At 37.9% G+C, this 16,119-nt stretch overlaps 1 protein-coding gene across 3 annotated transcripts; it reads right to left on the bottom strand.

The window, feature by feature from the left end:
• Positions 1-2,527: 2,527 nt before the first annotated feature.
• Positions 2,528-11,537, bottom strand: rcc1 (regulator of chromosome condensation 1). 3 transcript variants are annotated; one of them, XM_046045892.1, is made up of 11 exons: positions 11,437-11,537; positions 10,405-10,505; positions 9,921-10,017; positions 9,078-9,265; positions 8,798-8,977; positions 5,251-5,347; positions 5,036-5,158; positions 4,731-4,871; positions 4,441-4,560; positions 3,409-3,561; positions 2,528-3,235 (listed from the first exon to the last, which is right to left on the bottom strand). In XM_046045892.1, exons 3-11 carry the CDS (start codon positions 9,997-9,999, stop codon positions 3,060-3,062), a joined length of 1,257 nt encoding a protein of 418 aa, XP_045901848.1. In that variant the 5' UTR covers positions 10,000-10,017; positions 10,405-10,505; positions 11,437-11,537; the 3' UTR covers positions 2,528-3,059. The 3 variants fall into 3 exon arrangements, with proteins under 3 accessions (XP_045901848.1, XP_045901850.1, XP_045901849.1); XM_046045894.1 differs by having other exon boundaries at positions 10,458-10,505; positions 11,437-11,453; XM_046045893.1 differs by lacking the exon at positions 10,405-10,505 and having other exon boundaries at positions 11,437-11,536.
• Positions 11,538-16,119: the final 4,582 nt, after the last annotated feature.

Below are 16,119 nucleotides of genomic sequence, written 5' to 3'. Positions count from 1 at the left end.
GGCTGTTAACAGATGTCAAAGATGCTTTTAACAGCCTTTCCCAAGCTCACAGTCCCATTTACCCAAGTCTGCACACTGAAGTCTTTTCTTTAAAGTCTTTAAAATATTTTAATATTTTCTTGGAGGTCTAAAAGTGCAAAATGAAAGGACAGAGATGTAACAACTACATTTAAAAAGGTTCAAGACATTTCATGCAGTCTGGAGGTTTCACAAAGTTCTACAAAACAAATGTTAAATTACTTCAAATTCAAGCACAGCGGGTGACGAAAAATAATGAGTGCATGTCTAAAGGCCACTTCATCAGGGTCATAATAATATGACTGAACATTTCGCTCTGCTTGGTGTCTGACATTGTAACAGCTCATTACTGAACTTAGGCAACATTATACCAGAGAAAATGTTATAAAAAATATTGAGGGGTTGATCCGTCAGAGACATAACCCGAAATTACAGACACACTGCAAAATGTCAAACTTTCTTTTTGGTTTCTGCCATAAAAGGCTATTTTCATCATAGTAGAAAAATGTATTATTATGTAATAGTGAGTTGTGTACAGCAGTGTAGTAGGTGAGACAAACAATACCTTCACACTTTAATAACTGTCCAAAAAAAAACCTTAACACTTCATGTTCTTTGCAGACCAATGTGCTTTGAGAAAGTTTCTCAAAAACATGTGTAGTACATAGGTGTAACAAAGAAAGCTGCTTTTGTGTTAATACACAGCACCATTTCATACGTGTTTTGAGTTAACAGTGTGGTGGAGGCACAACAGAGGCAGTTAAGAACAATCATCGCTCTTGCTTTTTGAGAGACTCTTATAGCCACTGTACAACCATTACCGATGAGCAATGAACGGTGCCATCGAATGTATTCCTGACATTGCTTCTTTGTGACAGGACAAACAGTGATGAAAAACAAACAAGGGGAGAGGTTCCCTCTGATCAATTAACTGCTTATGAAAGACACTTTCATTTCAAAGCTTTTTTAGAAGCTTTCACCTCATCTTCGGTCCTTTTGGTCAGATGAAAGCAAGAAGAGACAAGCAAGGACCCCGTGCATTTCACCCCCAGACAAAACACAAAAGCATGTAGCTTTGATGTATGTACTTGGACCATCACTTGCATCCTGAAGTGTTTCTCATTTACATTGATTACTGTGTGTATGGAATGTGTTGTTTGCATACAAAATAGACATGAAGCAGCTCGAGTTTAACCGCTTTATATTTATGTAGTACTTTATCCATGTCACCCAATCCTACAGGCTACCAAATCCTTCATCTGTGAAATAAGCAGGCAACTTCTGTATCTTTATTCACCATCAACAACAGCCAATGCTACTTCTACATTTTCACTAGTTATTTCTTTATGGCATTAAAGTTATAAACATCAAGTGGAAAATATCCCCAACAATGAATATTTTCAAAATGAGTGAAAATGGTGTGAGTGAGAATGGTCTAAATGTTTCCTTTTATTAACGTAAATGAAAATCCATATCCAGATTTTGTTTTAGGGTGGATTTCCATTCGCAAGCATGGCGTGGTTACTGCATTTACGGCCACAACTACAAACCTTCATTATTATTCTAACTGCTAACTATTATTTTGATTATTAATTTAATATAATTGTAAAAACAAAGTTAATCATATAGCTAAAATGCCCATCACAATTAAATAGCTTGTTTTGTCTGAACAACAATATAAATCAAAACAGACTAAGTTGACTACCACAAGACAAAGAAAAGCAGCAAATCCTCACATCTGAGAAGCTCAAACCAGCAAATGTTCAGTATTTTTGAATGGAAAATAAATCAAAACTAGAATTACCGTCCTGTGGTTGTAGGTTTTCACTAACCATTCATTTTTCAGGTTACATCCATGTCTGTCTAGACTAATATGTGTAGTGAAAATAAAAGGTCAAGTGTAGTTTTTGGTAAAATTAGTTATTACTATTTTGATGATACGTATGATTCCAGTCAATATATATTGTTGAACTGATTAATGAAGGATTGTCATAGATGTACTTGATTACTATAAGACTGATTCTTAGAGTATAGCTGCACAAAAGGTGTTGCTTGATTTCTCCTGGCATTTTTAGAAGCCAAGAGTCTGAGCTGTAGGTGAAACTTACTCACTCACAGGATCAACACGTTGTTTGCATTCAACTGACGCCAATGATACTGGAAATTCTGTACGTGGCAGGAAACAAAAGGCATAATGGACGAGATGGAGGAAAACCTGTGCTCTGTCGCCCCAGTCAACATGTGTGAAATCTGGAATCACCTAACCCTCTCTTAAATTAAGGCTAAAAACCTATTTTGGAGGTCACAATGACCTTTGAGTCAAGTGTTTGACCAACTGTGAAATGTGGTCAGTCTCCCCTTTTGTTCCTGAGGTATGGTGTTGAGCTGGGAGCTGCCGCCAAGCAAAAGTACTTCGTAAACGATGCATCAATGAAATAATCTATAGAAGCTTCGAGTACTAAAATCGTCGTTAGCTGCAGCAGTCCTACTGGATGAGAAAAGGCTTAAATACTTAAAATGTAATCTTTATTTTCAGACAGGAAAAGCAACAAAATGCTGGATACAGTATGATGCAATTGTGTGTGCCATAGGTAAAATGAACAGTAGTCTCACGTATTAAACTCATGGAGTATAAATGTCCTGTCTGAATCAGGGTCAGTGAAATTATTTCTTTAAAGCAAAGAAAAAAAAACACTTTAAAAGACTATCGTGTGGGGAATACATTAAAAGGCTTGCACTCTCATTTCCTTTATCTACATGCAAACAGTCACATTCACAAACATCACATTTACAGTCACACTAATGACTTTTAATGAAAAGAACATCAAAAACTAGATTTAAAAGAAAAAAAAAATACATTTGTCCCCACACCAGGAGAAGAGTTCTCATAAAAAGGGCCCTGCACCTCCCACACTTCCTCAGCTCGACACAGGCAGTCACATTTACATTAAGCCCCATCCCCAGATTTAGGCATCGTAAACAAGGCCCCACCTCGAAACAGATCAAAAGATTCCCCCATCATTCCCTGCCTGAGATGAACATCAGCTCTCCTGCTTATCTTTGACCAAAAGGACGGTGTGCTGCCCTCCACTGGAGGCCATCAGTACTGTGCGGTTCTCCAGCTGCTTGCCAGTCATCTTTACAGGGCTCCACTCATCCTCTTCCGTTCCTGTGCCAAGCTGCATGTTGGTGCCCATGCCCCAGGCGTACACAGATCCTGGAGTAAGCACAGCCAACAGTTAGCGGGGTGAGCATCCTTTTTTACCTTCTTGGCTCTTTGCAAACATTAGACAAATGCAGTTGTGTTACAATTCATATAAGCTAGCAGAACATAACCTGTTTTAAAAAAGCAATATAACAATCCTCTGTTGTTTTTGCTTTGTTTCTCACCTTCTCTGGTGACAGCGTAGCTGACAGACGCCCCACATGCCACTCCGCACGCCAGCTCTATCCCCGACACAGGCGTGGGCTCACTCTTCTCTTCAACCCCTTTGCCCAGACCGAGACGCCCATACTCAGCTCTGCCCAGGCTATATACCTGTCCTAAAAGATGAAGAGAAAAGGGATCCATTCATTGTTTGTTTGACAAACAGGTGTCATTGACTTGTAAAACAGCTTCCCAACCAGAGGTTGTTAGGAAAAAATTTAACAAAACAATTTTTACATGTGTCTTTTGTGTTTTAATATCTTGACATTGTTTATGGCATTACCTGGCAATGCCTGATATGTTGTTTTATGTATCGACTTTCTTTTCCAAACAGTTTTCACTCAGGGTTTGGGTTATACTGTTTACAAACAAATGTGGTCTGTCAATAGGGTTGTGGAGTCTATATTTTATGCGGAAACTGAGACTGTTTGGTGTGGAAAGAGTTATATTGGTCCTCTTCTATTGCTCTTTTGTGGAAAGCATATTAACTTTTTGTTCCATTGCCTGGTATTTTACATTGTCAGTGAATAATAAAAATAAACTGCATAAGATAGTTAATATGTCCAGTAAGATTGCCAGAGAACAGCAAACTAACATGACGACGATCTGCAAGTCCTGATTGGTGAGGAAGGGGCAGGCAATTATTAGAGATGTATCACATCCCCTATTTGGAGAGTATGAGCGGTTATCATCAGGCAGACGGTATAGGGTGCCATCCCTCCGAACCAATTGGGCCCGCAGGTCATTTGTGCCTACTAGCATTGGATTTCTTAACAAACAATGAAATAATAAACAGTGCTGAATCGCTGGGTGTCGTGGAGCTGCACGTTAGTATAATCTGTAGAGCACACGGGAGATGTTTGTGTTGCAGTTGTCTAACACACTGAGTTGTAACATCAGTCTTGATGGGATCACAAAGTCTGATAAGCATACTTGTTCAGTTTTAACATAGTTTTATCAGACACGGCCTGACAGCACAATTAAATGGAGCTTACCTTCAGCATCGAGGCAGATTGTGTGATGTTGTCCTCCGGAGAAGTCCACCCAGGAAGTGGTAGAGTTCTTGAAGCATGTCAGTTTTATTGGGACAAAACAGGTCTTCATGCTTTTAGTGCCTGAACAGACAAAGAATATAAAAAAAGAGTGAGAACAAATAAAACACTTCATGATGACTGATGCTAATGCTAACCTTAAAGCAAAGTCAGATATTACTAGTTAAAGCTATGACACAAATTGGACCAATTCACATCATCAAATGACTAAAATTCTGATGTTCCATACTAACCCAGCTGGTGATAGTTGGAGAGGCCAAATCCATAAACATGTCCCTCTCTTGAAACAGCGAAGGTGAAGTATGCCCCACAGAAGGCATCTATGAAGTGAACTTTCCCTTTGACATGTACCATCTGCGGTACCAGCAACCGGCCTGAAATCAGAAGTCAAACAGTCAGCCACAACACGACAGTAATATAAATTACACAGAAGTGATGAAAATACCTGTTGTTAATGTAATCAGAAATTAGAGATGTAAATTCGAGTACGCTTTTATTCCAGTTGACAGCGAGCGCTCAAAGTAAGACAATTACTTACCGAGGCCTTTCCTGCCTCCTCTGTCTGAAAAATGCTCAGGCACTCTTCCCAGCTGCCCCTGCTCTGCATTTCCTGATGAGTAAAGACTTCCCTCCAGTGTAACCAGTATCAGGTGGTCGTTACCTATTAAAAGGATTCATGAAAATAAAACAGAAACATTGTTAGAAGTTAATATGCAGAGTGCAAACAGCAAAGAAATAAAGAAGGTTTCTTACCTGACACAATTTTTACAACAGGTTCTATCATGGGGATTTTGACTGGAACAGAAGATATTTTCATGGGCTCCAGAAGACCTATAACACCACTGTTATCCTGGGAGCAAAAGGGTTCAGCATATTAATGGTTAACAGAGAGATCCGCAGTGCTGTTTTGGTTTATGAGAAGTATAGCATGGCTGTAAATGGGACCATTTTGGAAACTAGCCTTTTGTTTGATATAATGAAACCTGACAAAAACTGGGAACGTTGAGTAAATTTCTTTTTTTGGATTAGTTAAAACCAAATTTCCTCCCAAAGGCTTCAATTAACAACAGAGCTCAGTCAAGCAGTACATTATTTGCAAATGCTTCCACCGTTAATTAGCTACTCAGATCTCAAGTATCTCTATTTACTTACTACTAATGTAGTTTGTGATCAACACACACACACACACGACAGTGTTGTTTGGTCTGTCCACTCCACAGCTTTGCCAACCAAACTGAATTGAGCAATTAAAAAAATAAAAATAAAAACCCTACCTGGAAATCCAGGTTAATTAAAAGTCTTTCAAACAATTACTTCATTCTTGTTGGGTCAGCTCCATTACATGTTTTTTGGTGACAGAACTTTCGTTTTAACTTGATGTACTTGATCACTTTTAGATTAAAAAAATAAATTTAAAAAACTGAGTGGAAGTAGAAATCCAAGTGTGAGCGAACTCAGGAAAGACGACTACAGAATATAGTGATAGATGATTAAAGCAAGAAGCATTTTATTTGCCAGATTCCTTCTGAATGGATTAGTAGATTAGTTGATGGGATGTATAATGCACATGCAGAAAATATTCAAACTTGTTTTTTCTGTTTTAAAACCAAAAACTAACTAATTAGTTAAATCGGCAAGCTGTAAATGAACGATTCATACACGGATTAAAAGGTTCGGGTAGTTTTAGTTTAGCCTGTCTACACTGTTTCGACCAGATCTTTATTGTCTTCTGAGATGGAAGAATTTTGAAAGTTGGGCGGTGCTGCGAAGAGTTGCAGTAACACATGGATTAGGCTATGCGTAAAACGTGAGCATCGGACTTCATCTAGCTAGAGGGAAGGACCACGCACTGTCCACTACGCCGGTTCCAATGGCAACACAACCCATAGTAGGTCTACCAGAGAGGCAGAGGTGTACTGCGGAGGGTCAGTGATCATTCCCTCTGGTTGAATGAAGCCTGATGCTGACCACTGCTGTCGCAAACAGGCGCACATTTACAGCAGCCAGTTTGAAAACCAGTAGGGATACAACACCAGTCATAGAACAAACCGCAACTGTTTTGTTTTTCCATTTTGGTTTTAAAACAGAAAAGGACTAATAAGTGATTACGAATGGCACAACAAAGGATCATCAAGTTCTGTTTTTAAATGTCTTTACTTGGCTCTCTAATGAGTTACAATGTGAAGCATGTGACATGGTCATGTTGCCACATGAAGGGGGAGATTACAGAGATCAAAAAGACGAGAGGACATGAGAAAAAGTTGAAAAGGTCAGCCTATGGGAAGAACATATCTTCAGCAGAGGCAATTAAAGACATCTGAGGAAAGAGAGACACGCCACTAGGGAATAGGCCTGCAGGGTTAAGAGGAAAGGAAACTGATGGCCGGATGTGTAGCAGGCAAGATGAATGTGGTTGCTTTTAATGCTGGGTTATAATGTTAATGTCATTAACGACCACTATGACTAAATATGTTCATCAACAAACCCCCCATCACTAAGATGAGACGATGATAAGATGACAGACATCATTAAACACAAACTGACTATATTAACATTCAATGTTTTTGAAAAAAAGACTAAAATGTAGTTTTAAAAAAATTCATGATAATCTCTCTCATCAAGAAGAAAAAGGAAAAGGTTTGTGGACCCATAGGACAATACAGCCACCTCACTAATGGTTAAAGCCATAAATCAGCACAAAATTACCAACATATACCGCTGTGCTTTGAACAGACACATTACAAACATAAAACAGCTAACTTAAAACTACTCAGTCCAGCAGTAGTATGCATGATGGTTTTCACTAAAACTATACTAAAATAGTTACTTTAGTTACTTTAATAGTTACTAAAGTGATAGTTAACTAATAGTTAGTTCTTTGACTAAGACTTAAATGCCCAGACTTTCAGTCAACTAAAAGTCAAGTTTGGGTTTATTTTATTTAATAAAGGTTGACATTAGGGTTAGGGTCATCTGTGTGCTGGAAAACAATTAACCACTAAATCTAGATTTTTTTTGCTGTATGGTGTGTTGCACCAGGGTAAGATGGAGGGGGAGGAGCAGGATGAGACACATTCATTAACTTAAAGATTTCACACACTTGATCCAGTCCTTGATCCATCACTGTGTGTGAAATCTTTACGTTAATGAATGTGTCATATGGATGGATGATAGACCAGGTGCTTTCTGATCAGATGCCGTCGTGCTGTTGTGGTAGGCCACATAAGTTTAATTTTACGGTGGACAGACTGTAACAGTTGTTGTTTTCATTTAGCTTTAAGTAACCCCATACTTTGGACACTTTCTTCTTCGTCCCTCACTATTTTCTCTCTTCCTCCACTTTGCAAACAGCGCCATCATAATCACGTCGTGTTCACACAGCGTAAACGCAAAGTTCGACAGTAATGAATGTCCGTGTGAAACAGTGTGTTATATCGATTAAACGAAGCATAGATGCAAAGAATTTGTGTCAATGCTTTTTAGTAATCGAATTAATCAATTAATCGTATCAGCCAAGTGAGAAGTAGGGTCATTTTCTCATAAGCTTACATACAATCTGACTTTTTGCAACCAGGTGAGTCACCTGCTTCTGGCCATTAGAAGTAAGGCACATTTAAGACAAGTTAACAGTAACAGCAACTTTAGCATTTAACTGAAACCATGATAGATTGTTGAGTTGAAGACTAGAAAAAGTAAGCCGCAATCCTCAACTGTAAATGTATACACGTGCGTTTGTTGTTCTCGGCCTGGTTGGGAGTACAAAAATCCTCGTTAGCTGCTGCCCTACTCGATTTATTGCATCAGTAAACACTTCCCTTTTGAGTTTCTTTCAATCGTTAGATTTAAGTCTTCTTCAACACCATCCGATGATGTTTATTTTATAAATGATGGTCCCTTTTAGCGTAAAATAGATGGTAAAACAGGGCATGCACTATACTACACAGCGACCTGTCAATCAGGATAGACGCTTTCAGTGTGTTTTCAGTTAGTTAATTTTAACATTTTGGTTGCCTAAAACCGTCTTGTTCAGTGGTCTGTTGTACCAAAAGACACTAATGAGTTGGCTGTTCACAGTTGTCAAGTAGAGATTCAAAAATTACTTTGAGACCCGTCAGTTGACAGTTTGTGATAGTCAGGTGTATGTGCAAGGTGAGTACAGGACAACTACTGGTGCTTATACGTAGTGTTTTTAAAGATTGAAAAAGGTTACAAAAAACCCTTATTGAATAGATGTAGGGAAGATCCCTTTCACACACAACCAAGCACAGGCCTATGTGTCTGATAACAGCAAGTAACTAACCCTGAAGGAGCCCCATAGGTACACTGTACCATCCTCTGTGAGTGCAGCAGTGTGGCTGTCCCCTGCCGACACCTGGACCACCTTCTCCTCCAGTGTCACCTTTCTTGGAACCATCTCAGACCCCTCTTCTGTTGTGTCCCGACCAAGGGCCCCTTCGTCGTTACAGCCAAAAGTATAGACCTAAAAAAGAAAGAAAAAAAAACAAAACACAACAACAAAAAATAAACATAGCCGTTTATCTGGGAAACTCAAGATCCATAGTTAAAGTGTTGATGCTTACATGGCCAGTGTCACTGAGGCACACAGTGTGCATGCCTCCAGCTGTCACTTGCACAATTTTCTCTGGCAGGGACACGAGGGCCGGCTTTTTCCTCTCAATGATGTCCTCGCCTAGTCCCAACTGCCCAACATCACCCTGACCGACAACAAGAACCTGGCCTGCCTCCTTGCCATGACTTCTGTGGGTAACTGTTACACACATTATCACATGTTTATTAGAAAAAATTCTTTCATAATTACAAATGCAGCTGCTAAGCTACCTTAAATTTGGAAATTGTCAGTTTACCAATCAATCAGCATTTTGCTTTAAACGCTCTTAAATCAGAAAACTGAGTCCAGAAAAAAATTAATTAAATTAACAGTGCCTAAACTGCAGATCCATTGGTCCCCAAAACTACAAATGTAAAAGGGAAGTAGTGGTTACAAGCAGAAAGTTACGAACAGGAATAAAATGACACTTGACAGGATAGTTGCTTAATGCCACAAGGTTGCGATGCCTACTGGCAAACTGGGACTTAACAGAATCATTATTGCTGGTTCTGTTGTCCTGTAATGTTGTTGATGTTACACACAAACACACACACGCTGTCCTTGCACAAACTGGGTGCGTATTGTAACAGCAATTTGATTTTGTTCTTCAAGATTGAAATGACATCTATAGTGTATGTTCAAAATAAGTCTCATTCTCATGTCTGCTTTTTTTCCAGGATAACGACATATAAAAACATACAAAGACATAACCAACATGGTTTTGTTGTCACTAACCCGAGGCATGGGTGTGGTCCAATCTGTTTGTCTATATTAAACCTTTTTTTTTTTTTTTTTTAAATGGTCAGTGATTTACCTTTCACTTTCTTGATGTCTCTATGATCCTTCACAATAGCATCAGACTTCCTCTTGGTGGTGGATTTTTTACCAGGCATGACTGCAAAACTTAAGGACTTTGGGACAAACAAAAGAGAAGAATGATTTTAATAACCTACCATTGGTTAAAGTCACTGAGCTGTGCTGAGCACTACATGAAATGGTGTTTATTAGTAAGTACACCACAATTACAAATGCAGCTGCAAAGCTTACTCAAATTAGATAAGTGTATGCAACAGCTTATTAACAATTTGCACTTTGATTACAGAGCCTTTAAAACAAAATGAGGCTGTTGAGTGCAGGAAAAATAACTAAATTAACAGTGACTGAATTGCAGATCCATTGGTCACAAAAACTACAAATGTAAAAGGGAAACACGGGCTGCAAGCTGAAAGTGACCAAAAGGGTATTAACAGGTTAGTTGTTTGAAGCCACAAAAGTCTCAAAAATACAACATAACTAACCTAAAATCACTGGACCAGTCTCAACAAACACTAGTGGCAAACTGGGACTTTACCGCAGAACAGAACCATCACAAATGCTTTTCCTGGTGAGACGTCAATGTCTGCACAAAGAAAAAGTTGTATTAGAGTTAAAAAAGGACCTGGATAGACACTACAACATGGGATAAATGAGAGTGGTTTATGACAACCATGGTCTCTCTCCTGCAGATCTGAACATCATGGGACCTTGTTTGACGCTGTGGTGCTTGGAGTGTGAAGTACACCTGCTGTAAGCAATATGTTCATTTTCCATAAACGCAGCTGATCGATAGACACAATCACTCTTTATTTTGGTCGTAATCTTAGCCAGGAGTTGCTGGGGTTGAACAGCTGTCGGAGAGTAATTTCAATGGTTGGTACAGTGTCCGGTTCTTCCACCCGACAGACAGCTGTGCTTCCTCCTGCTGCCCCCATGCTGATATGAAATAAACGTCCGCAAAGTTAGGACACTACGTTAAGTTACCATTTAAACTGGAGTCCCACTCAGGCACAGCCAAAGACTATGATAGACACAAACCTTTTGTAAGGACATGTCTAGAGATATGCTTTGATATTTAACATGAGCTACATCCATACCGTTACCGTAGTTTAAAATAAGCAGCATTACCTAACGTTGGCAGCAACGTTACCCATGTGTCCTTGCTAACATTAAGTTAGATAGGTTACCGAACATGGCTGAGCTTCAGTCAAACGTTAATTCTTTATCATAAAATAAACGTGACGCGTCTGGCTACCAATACAGAAATATAATGTAAAATCACGTCTTTAACCATATATCAAATGTTGTTTGGCTAGCATTAAAGTGTAGCTAGCGGACACTGCCTGACGTTCAAAGCTGTTTGATAGCCTAAGCTAACGAGTTAGCACCGTTAGAATGACATTCGAGAGTGAATGAACAATAATATGAATGAACTGCATAGATATTGCTAAAGTAGCGTTTATAATTGCTTGTCCTCTCCATCTGGACAGTTAAGGAGCCGATCATTTACTAACCTGTGATTATGTAGAAGTTTGCAGTTTGTCCAAAAGTGAACGTGCACAGCCTGTTCCCGGTCTTGAGTTACGTACCTTACGTACCTTACGTTCTTTGGAAACCCCGCGTCCTTACTTCTTCTTCTTCTTCTATGGAATTTTACTGGCAAACAGCGAAATGGTGCATTACCGCCACCAACTGGTAGGCTATGGAGTGTGGCTCAGAATGACTACTACTTCTGTAGTGGTAGTAGTACCATTAGACCAAACACACCAAAATCAAACTAAACCAACCAAATAAATGAAAATAATACAAAACTCAGATCCTCTCAATCATTCCATAGCACTTATCTCTTGAGTTCTTTCTAAGAATTTCTATTAAATCAAAATGTATTCTTTTCCTTTTGGATCATTTCCCTTCTTTTTTCCTCATACTTCTGACAGTGTACCATGATGTGTCCGACTGTCTCTTGTTGCCCACAGTATTCACACCTGCCTGTGTTATGTTTACCTATTTTGAATAAAGTGCTGTTTAATCCAGTGGGCCCAAATCTAAGTCTTTATATAATTGTCTCTTCTCTCCTGTTTATTTCTGCACATCTCATTTCTCCCACTCGCCACTGAATTTTGTTAAACTAATGTCCTTTCCTCTCTTCATCCCATTGCTTTTGCCACCTGTTCTTCAATCTCTGTTTAATAATGCTCTTTATTTCTATCTTACTGATGCTAACTGCCATATTGATGTATTCTCTTTTTGTGGCCTCTTTTGCAGCCTTATCTGCCATTTTGTTTCATTTAGTGCCAATATGTGCTGGTATCCACAAACATATCACTGCAATGCCCATCATTTGAATCCTATATAATGTCTAATTTCTATCAAAATGTCTGGTCCACTATCTGAGTGACTGCTCTATAAACTGATTAGTGATTAATTTGTATCTGAACAAATAATTACTAATTAAATAATTATTTCCTCTATCCACTGCACCTCTAACAAAATTGCTAGCATTTCTCCTGTGTATAGGCCTACTGATACTTCATCACTAATCCTCTTCCCTATTGTAAGATGAAACTCTGGAACAATAAAAGCTACTCTTATCTTATTAACTAAACTTTGATGCATCTGTGTAGATCTGGATGTAACTGTGGCAACTATTAATATATGCCTGTATAGCATGTGAATTCAGAATGTACTCCCTTTCCTTGTTCTTCTTTTCTAATAATGTAAGATTTACTGTGGCTTCAGGGAGCACCCAAGGTGGTACTTCTGGCAATGGGACTGTTGGACTGAAGTTTAATTCAGCTAATTCTAGCTCTGTTGCTTTCTGTAACTGTCCACCCAAAGCTTTTTGTCTCCCTCCTTTCCTTTTCCCAACAAGGTTGGGAAAAGGTTGGGAGGCCCTGTAAATTAACCAAATCAATAATACAGAGATAGCTGTATTATTCTAATCTCTAGTGGCATTTCTCCCATTTCCACCTGTAGTGCTGCTGTTGATCCATCCATCCATCCATCGTCAACCGCTTATCCTGCGTACAAGGTCGCGGGGGGCTGGAGCCAATCCCAGCTGACATCGGGCGAAAGGCGGGGTACACCCTGGACAGGTCGCCAGTCCAGGGCCTTCCCTGAAAACATAATTTATTATTATGGAAAATAGCAAATGGCTTTGTCATATCATATGCCTTCTCTATGTCAAAAAAGACAGACACTACACTTTCTCTGTTTACTAGTGCTTTTCTGATTTCATGCACTAAACATACAGCTGGATCCATAGCCTATTTCTTACTTTCCTGCACCACTTTCCCCGCGTCTTTAAAGAGAAAGCGGCACTCAAATCTGCAGAGATGGAAGAGGTACTCCCACAATTCACTTAAAATAGTCCATTACATGTAGGGCTGGGCAATAAAACTTCCTCAATAACAATATAACAAATGTTCAATAAATGTTTGATTCAAGTAATTTGAACCACAAATGAATTACCACTTAATTTTTCTATTAGGATATTTACTTTGTTGAGGAAAAAATATATAATATATAATAAAAAATATTTTACTTAATTTTACTACATACATGTTTGTTGAAAAAAGATTTTAGATCTATCATAATTATTTTTAATGTTCTACTACAGATAGGTGAAGTGATCCACTGTTTAGCAAGTGTTTGTCATGTTCTGACCACAAAGAATAGTTTAAAACCACAATTAACCATTTGGTTTCTTCAACTTTCACTCAGGAGCAAAAATCAGCCTTTAAACTTGAAAGAAATAATGATGATAATCGATATTGAATGATATGAATTTTTTAAAAACATTTTTGGCCATATTGCCCAATAAGTATTATCAATAACATTTAATAACAATGACAATTAATGTACAAAAGCAACTGATTATGCAGCGCAATGTTTCTGTGACAGTTAAATCACATCTTATAGCATATAATATTGCTGAAGTATTAACATGTGAATACAATGTTAATGTTGCTGCTTATTTTATCTTCTATATACATTAAGAGCAATCTAGATATCTCTATAACAATGTATTCTAGAAGCCCATGTGTGTTGTATTAAAGTTTTTATCTGCAAATTTGGCTAATTATTAACTATAGGCCCTAGCTGTCAAATGGAATAGATGTAAAAGTTGCAGAAAATCGATAGGAGTACCTCAAACTCATATACCAATACATTTCAATTCTGCAAATCTGTGATGCTAATGTAAAGAAAAGGTTCACCCCACAATTTACCCCTTTTGTGGTGTGGTGTCCTACCTTTGTCTGCTGTAACTAAACAGTACAGTGCAAAAGTTTTAGGAGTGGAAAGATGCTATAAAGAAAGAATGCTTTAAAAAATACACATGTTAATATATTATAATTATCAATTAACAAAATGCAAAGTGAGTGAACACAAGAAAAATCTAAATAAAATAAATTTTTGGTGTGACCACCCTTTGCCTTCCAAACATCATCAATTCAAGGTACACTAGCACAAACTTTTTGAAGGAACTCTGCAGGTAGCTTGGCCCAAAGATCTTGGAGAACTACCCACACTTCTGTGGATTTGTGAAGCCTTAGTTTCTTCTCTCTCTTTATGTAATCCCAGACATACTTGTTGAAATGTTGAGATCAGGGCTCTGCCTGCAGACACTCATTCTTGTACCACTCTCCAGCCCTTCGGTGAACAAACTGCCTTCCGCTACAGCCAGATACTTTTGACTCATCAGTCCAGAGCACCTGCTGCCATTTTTCTGCACTCCTGTTCCACTGTTTCCGTGCACAGTTGAGTGCCTTGTTTCCATGTTGGACTCGGAGGTGAGACTTTTTTGGCCACAAGACATGTCTGCCTGGGAGAGACCTTGCTGATGTAATTTAACTACCTTGTGTCTTGTTGCTGTGCACATTCTTGCCCTGCTGTATGACTTTTGATAATGAACTGTCTTCAGCAACCTCACCATGTTAGCTGAGTTTGGCTGTTTCTCACCCAGGTGTATTCCTCCCACACAGCAGTTTCTGTTACAGTTAATGATTGTGTTTCAACCTACATAACATACTGAATTTATGATCATTGGCACCTGTTTGGTATAATTAATTAATCATACACCTGACAGTATGCCAACAAAATCCCTGACTGTGTGCAAGTAAACCTAGAATAACTGATGATGTTCTGAAGGTATAGGGTGGTCACACCAAATATTTGATTTAGATTTTTCTTTTGTTCATTTACTTTGTATTTTGTTAATTGATAAACATAACCTGTTAATATGTCTATTTTTGAAAGCGTTCTTATTTACGGCATTTTTTCCCACCAGTACTGTACATATACATTATGTATGCAGTGGTGGAAAGTACATTTACTCAAGTAAAAATCTTGGGGTTCTTCTTTACTTAAGTATTTCCATTTTCTGCATTTTTATACTTTTACTCCACTACAATTCAGAAGCAAATATTGTTTTTAGTCCACTACATTTATTTGATGACTTTAGTTACTTGTTACTTTGAAAATTCAGATTGATAAAAAAAATTATAATCAAAAAATAAATTATTAATATATAATAATATATAATAATAAATTATTATATATTAAAATATATCAATTAAATTAAATTAACTGTTAAATAAAATAAATTGAATTAAAATAAAGATATTCCAGTAAGTACATTTAATGACACCAAATTAATTAAATTGAATGAAATCAATTCAATTTAATAAATTAACACATTACATTTATTAATTTATAAATTAATACAGTTCTGCTACTTTATGCTTCTATTCCACTACAACTCAAAGACAAATACTGTACGCTTTACTAGTTACTACTTATTTTGAATACATAACTTTTAGTTGTAACAGAGTATTTTAACAATGTCGTATTGCTACTTTTACTTAATCAAAAGATATGAGTACTTCTTCCACCACTGTATTTATGCATATGCTCATGTGTATGTACGTATATGTGTGTGTTAGTAAAATATCTGAACTTGTTTTCAACCTTGTAGGTTGAAGGCAGCAGCAACAAAAACAAGCGCTGTGGACCCAAGGACAGGAAGACGCATACACATGCATCAAGTGCAAGAAATACATGGGCAGTACACACACTGTCCTTCATGTGGTCTGTAGACCACCACACATTGCTTTCAATAATCTCTGGAGTTGTGTAAAAAGATTGTTTTTTTCCAATTTGTTCAGTTTGAAGCAATAAACATCGTTATTGAAAAC

The sequence above is a fragment of the Micropterus dolomieu genome, linkage group LG03, assembly GCF_021292245.1.
Source record: "Micropterus dolomieu isolate WLL.071019.BEF.003 ecotype Adirondacks linkage group LG03, ASM2129224v1, whole genome shotgun sequence".
Lineage (NCBI taxonomy): Eukaryota > Metazoa > Chordata > Actinopteri > Centrarchiformes > Centrarchidae > Micropterus > Micropterus dolomieu.
This window is presented reverse-complemented; position numbering and strand designations above follow the sequence as displayed.